General features: G+C 41.4%; 1 protein-coding gene across 5 annotated transcripts in view; it reads right to left on the bottom strand.

Annotated features, from left to right (window-relative positions):
- The window catches only part of ATP8A1 (ATPase phospholipid transporting 8A1), a 449033-nt gene that overhangs the window by 376567 nt on the left and 59789 nt on the right, over positions 1 to 12677 (bottom strand). For 4 of the 5 annotated variants that reach the window (XM_033946346.1, XM_033946365.1, XM_033946336.1 and 1 more), the window contains exon 4: positions 8755 to 8853. In XM_033946346.1, coding sequence (XP_033802237.1) covers positions 8755 to 8853 — 99 coding nt within the window. Of the gene's footprint in view, positions 1 to 8754; positions 8854 to 12677 lie in introns of those variants that run through there. The other variant, XM_033946383.1, reaches the window with a different exon arrangement.

The raw sequence follows: 12677 nt of genomic DNA, 5'->3' as shown, positions 1-12677 counted from the left end.
ATTAATTTCTGTTCACCTAGCACAACAACTTAACATTTTTCATAGAACTGAGACATTTGTTTCCCCATTTTTAAAAATTTGACAATTAAGCTCATGAACTCGTCCTAGAAAAAGTGCTACATACCTCAATGCTGAATATCACTACAGTCACCTTTGAAGAAGTACTCCCCTTAGGAAGCTATACACCGACCCCAGAACCAAGTCCACCCTTCAAAGCAATTTTGGAACTCTAGAATGCCCATCAGAGCTGTCATCATATTACCCTTCATGCCCTGAATGCCATCAAAATGTCTTCCTTTCAATATTTCCTTTATCTTCGGGTAAAGGAAAAAGTAATTGGGGCCAGATCAGGTGAGTAGGGAGGGTGTTCCAATACAGTTAAAGTAGACTCTTTGTTAACTGGAACTCAAGCAATCAGAACTCTCAAGCAGCCAGCAAAAAAATAATAACAATATCAAAGAAATTCTGTAATATTTTAAATGAAAATAAAATCAATTTTTGGCAGAAAGTTAAGTGAAAATTTGGCATACCACACCTGAGTACACCCATGCTTTGCCTGAGTACACCCATGCCCGGTAGTTTGTCTGGAACAGTTTAAAGTATGACAAAGTATGGGGTATAGTATTAGTTAGGCCTATTTTTAATAGTAACTCTCAAGCAATCAGAAATTACATTTATCTGGCATCTACCAATCCCCATGAATGCTGGTTAACTGAGAGCCTACTGTATTTGTTTACTGGCTAAAAACTCTCTCAGAAAGTGCCACGTGAGCTGGTGCATTGTCATGATACAAGAACCATGAGTTGCTGGTGAAAAGATCAGGTTGTTTTCATCTAACTGTCATGCAACCTTTTCAGCACTTCCAAACAGTAAGCTTTGTTAACTGTTTGTCCAGTTGGTACCAACTCATAATGAACAATCCATCTGATATCAAAAAAGGTTAGCAACATAATTTTGACTCTTGATTTGGCTGGTTAAATGTTTTTGGTCGTGAAGAATTGGCTGACTTCCATTGTACATTTTGACGCTTTGTTTCAGAGTCCTATTGGTACACTCATGTTTCATCACCAGTGATAACACGGCCCAAAACATAGTCTTGCCTCTCCAAAAGATCTTGGCAAACTTCGACTCTCTTTTGCTTTTGTTCATCAGTGAGCTCCTTCGGGACCATTTTTGCACACACACCTTTCTCATGCCAAGATTTTCAATTAAGATTTTCCTGTTTCTCTATTGGTTTACTTGGACTAATATGCTTCTCAGAATCAAGATGATGATTTTGATGCACAATTTGATAAATTGTTGAAATGTACTTGTCAGTTCTGCTCATTACTGGCCACCCTGACCATTCTTTATCAGTTTGTAAAGTGATGCATATAGGTAACAAAAATCTCATGCACGAATACAGGATGTCTGGAGCGGTACTTGGAGAGACCTCCCAGGAAAGAGATTTGGGAGTTATGATTGACAAGTCGATGAAGCCATCCATTCTATTAACTCTTTCTTGAGATACTCTTCCATTTTACTAAAGTCCACACATTTGAAATCCAGGACTTTGAGCTTTGTGTAGCCACCCTCCACTTTAGCTATATCAAACCAAACAGTTTGATGATCACTTCCACCCAAGTACCCACTCTGACATTAAAGACACTTTCCCCATTTGTGAGCACCACATCCAGTATCACTTTTCCTTCATCAGTTCTGTTACCATTTGTCTCAACAGAGACCCTTTAAGGGCATCCAATATCGCTCTGCTTCTTTCCGATTCCGCAGATGGAACTTTCCAATCCACATCTGGCATGTTGAAATCACCCAGCAACAGCACTTCTCCTTTCTTCCCCACCTTTTGAATTTCTGCAATAAGATCTTTATCAAAATTATGTGATTGAGTTGAAGGTCTATAGACAACACCTCCATAGATAGAAGCTCCATCTTCTCTTTTCAAGGAGATTCATATCGCTTCTTCCTTTCCCCAAGCCCCTTGTATTTCAGTTGCTTGGATAATGGTCTTTACATAGAGCGCTATTCCTCCACCTCTTCAACCATCTCTGTTCTTCCTAAAAAAATGATAGTCTGGTATATTTGAGTCCCATCCACATGAATCACTGAATTGCCTCTGATTGCTACAATATCCAAGTCTGCCTCTAACATCAGGGCTTGTAGATCAAGGTTTTTGTCGCCTAGACTACAAGCGTTTGTGGTTATTGCTTTTTAGCTACAGTACTTTTCAGCAGCAATTTTATTTCTTGTCTAGTTTTTTTGTTTAGTGTCACTTTCTGTTGCCTTGCTAAGAAGTGTATTGCTAATATTGTTGTGTGCGTTGCTATCTTTACTACCATCACCACTTGTCTTTTGCTGGGGATGGTCACCAAGTGTCCTGCATACATATGCCACCCCCACCTTCTAGTTTAAATGCCTAAAAACATATTATCTGAATTTCTCAGCAAGTATTCTTTTACCTGCCATAGTAAGATTTAGTCCATCATTTCAATACAGTCTCTTGCTGTTCCATGTATTTCCCCATCCCCCTATGTACCTAGACTTCTTGATAATACCAGTCTCTGAGCCACCTATTGAAGATCTCAGTATATTTAGTACTCTTTCCTGTCCTTTTTAATATGTAGGCAATACATCTGAAAAAGCTACAGTCTTTACACAAGGTTTTAACCCCTCCCCCAGCTCCCAAAAAGCTTTCTGTGCCACAAGTGGAGTACTGCTGGCTAAGTCAATTGTTCCCAAGTGAATAACATCATCAGCTTTAGAATTCGCAGTTTCTTCCCTAATTATAGACAGTATTTGTTTGGTAGTCCTGGTAGCTGAGGATCCTGGGAGACATTTCACTATTTTAGGCTCCTTGACTTGTGTTCCAAGGTTAATGCCTCTGATGATGGAATCCCCTAACAGCAATACTTTTCTGGTTTGAATGTTATTTTTCCTTTGGGAGTGCTTTTCTTCCTGAATTACCTTCACTAGTTCCGGTTCCATCTCAATTCTTTTTTCATGGGCATTGCAATGCTCTAATGGAGGAAAAGAATTCTATAGGTGCAACAATCGTGAGGGTGGATGTTTCTATATCATATGTCACAGTCTACCTGACTCTAATGTGATCCATTTATTCCTAGATTATTTTAATCTTTGAGGCAGTGGTGATAAATTGGTATGGTTCTGTGGGGTAGTAGAAGTTACTGTAATTACATCTAATTCCTGCTTAGATTTACAGAGTTCCTCCTTAATACTAGAAAGCTGAAGATGGAGGGGGCAAGCTCTAAATCTCCAGATGGTGTGCCTTGGAACTAAAGCATCACAATGATTGCACTGAATAAAGGTCATCCTAATTGGTTGGTATGGGAATTGACTGAGAAGTATTGGTTGTCTATAAATCAGTTGCAAACCCAGGAGTGGCTAGGACTTGATATGTGCCATCAACTTGTATTAGTCCTAGCGACTTCATCATCATCAAGTTTGTGGCAGAATACAGACGTAGGTTGCCGGGCCTTTCTTTTGCACAGTATAAATTCGATGTTGTTGTATCGAATGCAGTCCTCTGCCTCCAACACTGCCCATCTGCTGCTGCCCAAATGGGTGTTATATCGTTAGTCTGACATCTCAACTGAAACCTGCCTGCCTTGGGAAGCCCTGCTGGTAGTGAAACTACCAACGGCATAGCTTTCAGCTTCTCAGAAGCACACAAATTCCAGTAGCATGACAAGTTCATGTACCAATACTGGAGCTAGTTGGGACTCTTTAATTAGTAGAGAGCCAAGCAGATGGAACCAAACTTCCCAAAAAGTAAAGGAAAAGAGTGTTTTTTTACATTAATTTTTTTTTTACTAGCTGAAAAGAGAGTAGAGGATAGAAGGGAAGGGGAAGTATTAAATTCTATGCTTAATGCAAAATCAAAGATATACAAATTCAGGATTACTTAGCTCGTGGAGTTGCTGTGCTACTAGCACATGTGTTCCCACCAAGGCTTTGTCCCAGGAAAATTGGTTTTGACTTTTAAAGCTCTACATTGGTTTTAACTTTTAAAGCTCTACATAAGGTATTCAAAACTGCTTGTCAGCTTTAATATCGTACATCTCTCCCACTTTACTATGCTCACTTAATGGTCATAGCCTAGTGCTTCCTGACCCCTCATGAGCCCACCTGGAATCCATAAACAATAGTGCATTTTTCTTCATGGCTCCTAGCCTATGAAATAATTCACCTTTATGCCTTCAATTGGAGCTGTCTTATATGCAATTTAGAACTGGATTAGAATTGGAATGAGCCTAGGTTCCGCAGCAGGACAGGGAGGTTATTCCAAAGCTCAGTGAATTTGAAGAAAAGGGATTTCCCTAATTTACCTGCATACATGATGCCTTTTAACGAGGGGAAAGATAGTTTAAGTTTGTGGACAGATCTGGTAGTGTCAAGTCTTGAAGAATTCCAGGATAGTGGAATAAGGGGAGGAAGAATGCCATGTAGGATCTTGAATATTAGGCAGGTACATTTAAAGTGAATCCTAGAAATCACCGTAAGCCAGTGAAATTTTGACAGAAGCAGGGACACATGATCGAATTTGCTTTTTGCGAAGATCAACCTGGCCGCAGTGTTTTGGATCCATTGAAGTCTTTGACGATTTTTATTGGTTAGACTTAGATAGATAGAATTACAATAGTCCAGTCTGGAAAGAATGATCGATTGTACAAGGACAGCAAAATGTTGTTGGCGTAAGCAGGATCTCACTTTCCTTAACATGTGAAGACTAAAAAACATTATTTTACCAGAGAGTTGAGATGATCATTAAAGGAAAGTGTAGAGTCAATAATGATGCCCAAAACTTTGCTTGAGAATTCGATCTGTAGTGTGGGACCAGAAGGTAATGGAATAAGCGTGGGTAACTGATCTAATTTTGGGCCAAGCCAGAGTAGTTTTGTTTTGGATTCATTTAGCTTCATTTGTACAGTGAGGGCCCAGGATTGGAGTTTCATTATGCAAGCTGTTATATTTTCGGTGAGGTTAGTGAGGTTCGAATCTATCTCGAGAAGGACAAGGATGTCATCTGCATATGTAAATAGAGTTTCAAAGGGAGATGGAAGAATTTTAAAGAAGACATATAAATGTTGAAAAGAACAGATGACAGGGGTGATCCCTGGGGAACACCACATAGCGGTCTCCAAGGAGAAGACATGGTTCCATTCATGTTAACAGTGTAAGAGCGGGATCGTAAAAATTTCAAGAACCAGTCTAAGACTGTGGAATTAATGCCTATCTCAGAAAGTTGGTAAATTAGAATATTGTGGTGGACAACATCAAAGGCCGCAGGTAGGTCGAATTGTAGTAGGATAGCAAACTTATTACAAGATTGAAGTTGTTGAATCTTTGAGATTAAAGAGTCCAGCAGGAATTCAGTGCTGAAATTGGGTCTGAAACCATATTGGCAAGGTAGTAGAATGGAGAATCTCTCTAAGTAAGACAAGAGCTGAGTGGATATAATAGCCTCAAGCATTTTGGTCAGGAGAGGAATATTTGCTATAGGACGTTAGCTAGACAGTGAAGATGGGTCTAGATCAGCTTTTTTCAGTAATAGGTTCAGGGCAATGTGTCCCATTTCTACGGAAAATAGGCCTGATAGTAAGGCAGAGTTGATAAGTCTGGTGAGGGATGAAATAGCCTGCGTGGGAATTTTCTCGTATAGGTAGGAAGGGAACAGGTCCAGGGCACATTTGCAGGATCTTAATTTGTGGCACAGTTTAGAGACCTGGGCTTCGGATACATGCTCAAAGACTGTCCAGGATCTGTCTACTGGAATAGGATTAGTGTTGCTGGGCACCAGAGAATTGTAAGTGACTGCTGATGGAAAAGAGCTTTTTATAGTAGCAACCTTTTCATTGAAGAATTTTGCTAAGTCATCCATAGTTAGTTGAGCTGTTGGTTAGGGATCAAGGTTCTTGTTTCCAACATCTAAATCAGTGGTTCCCAAACCTGTCCTGGGGGACCCCCAGCCAGTCAGATTTTCAAGATATCCCTAATGAATATGCATGAGAGAGATTTGCATACCTGTCACTTCCATTATATGCAAATCTCTCTCATGCATATTCATTAGGGATATCTTGAAAACCTGACTGGCTGGGGGTCACCCAGGACAGGTTTGGGAACCACTGATCTAAATGGATAAATCCGAGCCAATTATTTTTTTTTTTTACTATTTTATAGAAACTTACACACAGCATAGGTACCAGAAATGTGGTTACTGCTTGTTTTGTCTCATGAAGTATGCAGGTTGATTTTGGATTTTTTTTTTAATCATGCTGTGGCTGATGTACTGATATAGTGTGGAAAAGAATATGTAATTATCCAGTTTCATGGATGTGAAGGATTTGGGTTTATGTATTGTAATATTTTTTATATTATTTTAGATGTTTGTATGTAAATTTGTACTCCACCTTGATAAAGGTGGCATATAAATAAACAAACTACAAAATGGGGCATGGCTTGGAAGCGCATGAAAACAGTCTTGTTATATGTTGAATGAATCTAGGCCAATGAGGAATATCATTCACCAATAGTGGAGGAGGTGTGTCTGAGGCCTTTATTCTATTATAATAAGAAAAACAAAAGGTATCCAAGTATTGGCAGTGGATGTTTGAAAGTTATAGGCATCACATGGTGAAGTTTTTCATAAATGTTGGGGTTTGTTTGAGTTATATTCGAGTCTTAACCCTAACAATAAATTTAAAGTGAAGAATTTAAAGGCCATCTTCAAGCGAATTGTGTAGTGCAATTCCAAACATACAAAAAAAACAAAAACTCTCATTGGTGGCTAAATAGCCTATTATAGCCCACCATGCTTATTCACTTTACAGTTCAAGAAAAGAAAATATGGCAACTTCAAACAAAAAGCTTGCCTCTGGAGCAATTCTCAGGGTGTAATTAGCCCTCTCACCCTAAGCATGGGCTTCTTAACTCTTCTGTTACCCTTAGTTAATCATTCTTAATTTCTTTGTTACTTTGTTTTGTGAGGCAACACCACATTATCACCAACAGCTTTTACTTCCCACAAATGGTACTCTGTGATCATGCCTTCAAGCATGCCTAATTCCTCAGGTCCCATTTCAATATCCTCTATCAACATTTCTTCTGGCATTTCCTCATCATATAAAGGGCTAGATTCACGAACCTGCCCGTCCGATGAATTCTTAAAACTAAAATATGCAGATGGGGGCGATTGGAGGAACGTCCCCATCTGCCTGCCCGGATCGCTGGTATGCGATCCCCATGCATGCGCAGACCATCTTTCCCTGCAGATGGTCTGCACATACGTTTTGTGTCTGTTTGGGTTTTATTTTTTACTGGGTTTTTTTTTCCCGGGCTCCGACTCTCTTCCTGTTATCCCTGGCGGCAGCATCCTCTTCCCTCATGCTCCCTGATCTGTGCGCCTTCCCTGCACTGTGAGACCACGGGTTTAAAGTGGGCCTGCACTGCGGGCTCGCACTGCAGGGAAGGCAGCAGAGATCAGTCTGGACGGTGAGAATTCCAGCTTTCTATCTTTAAAAACTGTCCAATCTGGCAGGGGAATTGTCCACTTGCCAATGCTAGGGAGGACCTTGGCAATATTCCAGTGTGTTTAGTTTGAGCAGGATGCCGCCTGTGCCTGGTGAATCACCACCTGCAGCATCTCCTCTTGGAAACAGACAGGATCTAATTGGACAGGGAGCCAACAGGCACTGCTCTCCCCTCGGCCCCAGGGCTTCTGCAGCCCCTGAAACAGTAAAGGCAGCGAGATTGGGGCAGCAAAGAGCAGGGTGGCATGGAGCTGGACAGTGGGAAAAGCAGGTTTGTGACTAGTCCCCAGCAGTCGGCTAGCCCAGTCAGATATGAATTTTGTGTTGTGAATCGCGTCCCTGCCTACTTTGCATGCGTTTCTCCTCATTTGTATGCACAGATTTGAAGCGGTTCACAGGAGAGGTTAGTGAATGGGGCCCAAGGGAAATTTGGGCCCAAGGGAAATCTGGTCGCAAAGGGGTCGCAAACCAATTGGTACACGATCGGTTTGCTTTGTGAATCTAGCCCTTAGTATCTTCAGAAGCAAGATTAGAAGCTTTAGGATTAAGGTTTTCTACCTACTTGCTTTGGGAAGTGCTGGTCTGCCTTCTGAATCCGGTCTTGCATAGGTCTGCCTCTCTCCAAGGATTCAGGAATGCTGTAAGTTTGTGGCTGCCCCCTTTGCCTAGAGACCATACCCTTTTCTCTGGCATTGGGCTGATTGCCGAAACACCTGTGGTTCTCTGATGCTTTGCTAATGAGCCTGGATAGCTTCCCTGCTGACTAACCCTGCCCTCAGCAGAGCCGATTGCAGGAGCTAATCCCTTTGTGGGTTTTGCTATCACCTGCCTGGTGCATCCTGATCCTTGTAGTTCTTTGCTTTTAGCATTCCCTACACTAGAACTAGGCAAGTATAATCGGGTCACTTTTGAGTTGCTTTTCACTGCGGAAAAATTCTGCAGGGCAGTTTCCCTAACCTGCCTGCTTCTAGGAGTAGGTTTAGGGATAGTTTTAGGGCACTGCAGGGTTTCTTCCAGCATGAAAGGTCTCTTCCCGTCACAATTTATAACAGTGATGTAATAGAAGTGATTCCCAAGAGCCTCTAAATATTATTTTATTAAAAGTCTTACCAAGTATAGTGAAGTTGGTAAAAGCCTCTTAATAGAAAACGGATGGTCCATTATACAGATTTTTATAGAACTGAAGACAAGTAAACATGCACATACTCACAAGATCTTCAATGAATTCTTTAATTGCTGCTACTGTTAAAATAAATAAAAGTGGCACCAATGTTGTATAACGACCTGTAGGCGATACATCTGGAATTTGCTGTTTAAAAAATAAAGCAAAACAAAAAAAAATTTGTTTTACATATGTAGCAAACTATCTTGTATCACAAAAAATTTAAAGAATCTCACGAAAACAGAATAGCAATATATATATATATTTATATACAGTGGAACCTCGGTTTGCGAGTGTTTTGCTTCTGGAACGAATTATGCTCGTAAACCAAGGTTCCACTGTGTGTGTGTGTGTGTATATGTGTATATATATATATATATATATATATATATATATATATATATATATATATATATATATATACATACATGCACACACACACACACACAGTGGAACCTTAGTTTACGAGCATAATTCGTTCCAGAAGCATGCTCGTAAATCAAGTTACTCGTATATCAAAGCGAGTTTCCCCATAGGAATGAATAAATATATAAAGAAAGAAAGAAAGAAAACAGAATAGCAAAAGATATATAAAGATGGGCAGGAAAAGCAAAGATACCTGTAGCAGGTATTCTCTGAGAACAGAAGACAACTTCTGAAGGAATTCTGAGCAACAATGCAATGCAGAATTCCCCCTCCCTGCAAAATTTGAGTGGCACACAGAATTTGGCCAGCTGCTGGTATCAAAGAATATTAAAGCAACAGGGCTCATTACCAGTTCAGGTTTCTTTTATTTTTCCCATTACCTCTCTTTGTAGTGTGCCTTTTATCATGTACAGAATGGCTCAAATACAGGCATGATGTGGCTCTGTTTGAGCCTCACACTGCTTGTACTCTCCTGCTGCTCTCGTGAGAATGAAAGGAAAGCTCAGCAGGAAAAAATACAGGTGCCGCTTGGATGCAACAGAGAGCCCTGCAAAGCCTGAATCTGAACCATTCTGTGCACTAAAGAGGACACACTGCAGAGAGAGGACAGCAAATGAACTGGGGAGCAATCCAGGAGCTTTTACACTCTGATTCTGGCAGCTGACTGAGAACTGTCTGCTGCTTTTTTTCTTGGGTGAGGGGAAGAAGGCAGAGGAACACACTGGCTATCTGAAAAGCAGCAATCACACAAGAAAATACAAGCTAGAAGATGTAATCATTAAGAATGTGCAGCTTAGGCAGATCAAAGACCTACCATATTTTTTGCTCTATAAGACACACTTTTTCCACCCCCAAAAAGGGGGTGGAAAAGTGGGTGCGTCTTATGGAGCGAATACACCTCCCCCCCCCCCCCCCCCCCCATGCGGTATCTTTTTTTTTAACTGACATGGTCGGTACTGGACAGCTGCCAGAATTTCTCCCTGCAGAGCGGTGAATAAGGCAGGAGCGTGACCTTTGCGCTTCCTGCCTGGTCCCGCTCCACTCAGTGATTGGCTTGCCGTCAGTTCTCACGATCACAGAGCGGAGCAGAGCAGGCTAGCAGCAACTTGTTCACTGTGCTGCCTCTGCCCGATGGCCACCAAAACTGCTGCTGCTGCTGCTTTGGGAGGCTTAAAGATATGTCAGAACTCGTGGTGGGGGGGGGTGGGGGGGGTCGGTCGGGAGGTGCTGCACAGGAGGATGGATTGAAAAGCTGCTACTCATGGGGATAGGAGGGATGAAAAGCTGCTGTACATGGGGGCGAGGAGAGAAGAATAATTGTTGGACATGGGGTGGAGGAGAGGAAGGGAGAGATGCAACAAAGGTACAAAGGGGTAAGGGAGACATGCATGGAAAAGAGAGAGGGAGAAATATTGGATATAGGGTGGAGGGCAGGGAGAGATGGTGCATGGAGGGAGAGAAAGAAATGTTGCACATAATATTGGAAGGGAGGAAGGGAGAGATACTGCATGGAGGGAAATAGAGAAGTTTGACCAAAGGCAGAAGGCAGGGAGAGAGAGAGAGAGATGGTAAACAGTGAGAAAGAATCAGAAATGTTGGATATGGCAACACAAAGTGAATTATGTTTATAATATGTCTAAATTAACTGCTTTGCATAGGAACCGCATAGTGCCCTTTCAAAAAATTTGGTCTAAGTATATATCCTGGTAGGAAACAGCAGCTCTATTGGATCCTGAGAGGACTGCCTTGGGGATCGCCCTGCCTTCTCATATCTGCTTGGGGTGCAATCTAGTTTTTCTTTCATAACCTCATGCCTGTATAAAGGGGGGGGGGGGTAGTTTCGGGTTGTTTAGGGATGGGGGAGATGGAATGGGGTGGGGTTGTATGGGAGGGAGGGAAGAGGTAGTTATGTGTCTCTACGCCATATGCTGAAGAGTAATGGTATATTATACGCACTTGTTGGATATACCATGGCATTATTTATTGGATGTACTGCTATGCTTATGTATTGCTGATTGAATTTATTCCCACTGTATTTTGATTTCTTATAATAAAAAATTATTTAAAAAAAAAGAAATGTTTGATATGGCAGTAGAAGGGAAGGTACAGATATGGAAGATGGATGGTGAGCACAAAGAAGAAAATGTCAAATGGGCAGGAGATCCTGGTGACTGAGTTAACAGAAACCAGAGCCTGGGACCAACATGATCTGAATAATAAAATGAGTGGACAACAAAAGGTAGAAAAAAAAATTTACTTTTTATTTTGTGATTACAATATGTCAAATTTGAAATGTGTATCCTGCCAGAGCTGGTGTTAGACAATGAGTGTGAGCTAGGACCCAACAGAGAGGAAAAATCTTTTTTATTTTGCTTATACTACAGCACCAGCGTGGTGTTGGAGAGGGCAAAGGGGGTGGGGTGGGTGAAGAGGGTACAAAATAAACTGCCAGAACGTTTGGAAAAAAAAAAAAAAAAAAAGCTTGATTGGGTGGGAAAAGTGAATTGAATCGAATAATCAAATCAATAGGCCAAATCAAATTGAATTTTTTTTCCTGAATCAGGAAGCACTAGTATTTACACATCTAGGTTTTACAATGGGGCATCTACAAGTATTTAGAGTGTGAAACTGTCTCTTCTGCATGGAAAGAGCTACATTTGTGCCATTCATTTTTTTCCAAATCTCCATCAGCAATATTTTAGTATTCAAAGTAATATCAACTTCCACAAAACTCAGGGTAATAACATCAATTCAGTTCATTATTGACCGACGACGTCGGGGAATCGCTGCTTGATGGGGCACAGCAGAGCATGGACGAAACCACTCCAGCAGCAGCATCCGCCTCCTATTCCACACGCAACTGAGAAGAAAGCTGTGAGGCCAGTGGGAGCATCCAATTCTGCGCCGCCTCCTGTTCCAGGCGCAGTAAGGAAGAAAGCTGCAAGGCTAGTGAGAGCGGTGAAGAAGCGCACAGGGCATCGAGCCTTCAGAGGAGTGCATTGGTGGGGTTCTGGCGGCTTCCGGCTGCGACGTGGAGAGGCGCAGCAGCTGCTTGGGGCTAGCCATCAGGAGTCTGGTGAGTGGAGGAAGCCTGCTGCAAACTAGGGGCAGCGGAACTTAGGGCTCTTTGAAACTGAACGGGAAGCGACTGGAGGGTGAGAAGAGGAGCCCTCCCAGGGACAGGAAGCCAGTGGTAAGGAAACTGAAAAAACGCCGTAGCAACCAGAGTGAAAAAGTGTCTGATGAACCGCTATTAGGAAAGCATTTTTGTTTGTTTTATTTTCTGGGGTTTTTTTTTTTCCTTGGCCGTTAACGGCTGCATTCCATGGCAGCATTGAGAGGCCTCTTTGTCTCCACTGGACTGGAGTATCTGACTGGAATCTATTTAATTTAATTATTTAATTTAGTTAGTTAGTTATGTTACTATTTTTTTTTAATTAATTAATTTTAATTTCTTAATCTTTTAAATTTATAATTAACTAGTATTTTTATTTTTAATGTAATCTTTGTTTTCATCCTCATGGAATGCTTATAAGGCTATACAT

The sequence above is a fragment of the Geotrypetes seraphini genome, chromosome 1, assembly GCF_902459505.1.
Source record: "Geotrypetes seraphini chromosome 1, aGeoSer1.1, whole genome shotgun sequence".
Lineage (NCBI taxonomy): Eukaryota > Metazoa > Chordata > Amphibia > Gymnophiona > Dermophiidae > Geotrypetes > Geotrypetes seraphini.
This window is presented reverse-complemented; position numbering and strand designations above follow the sequence as displayed.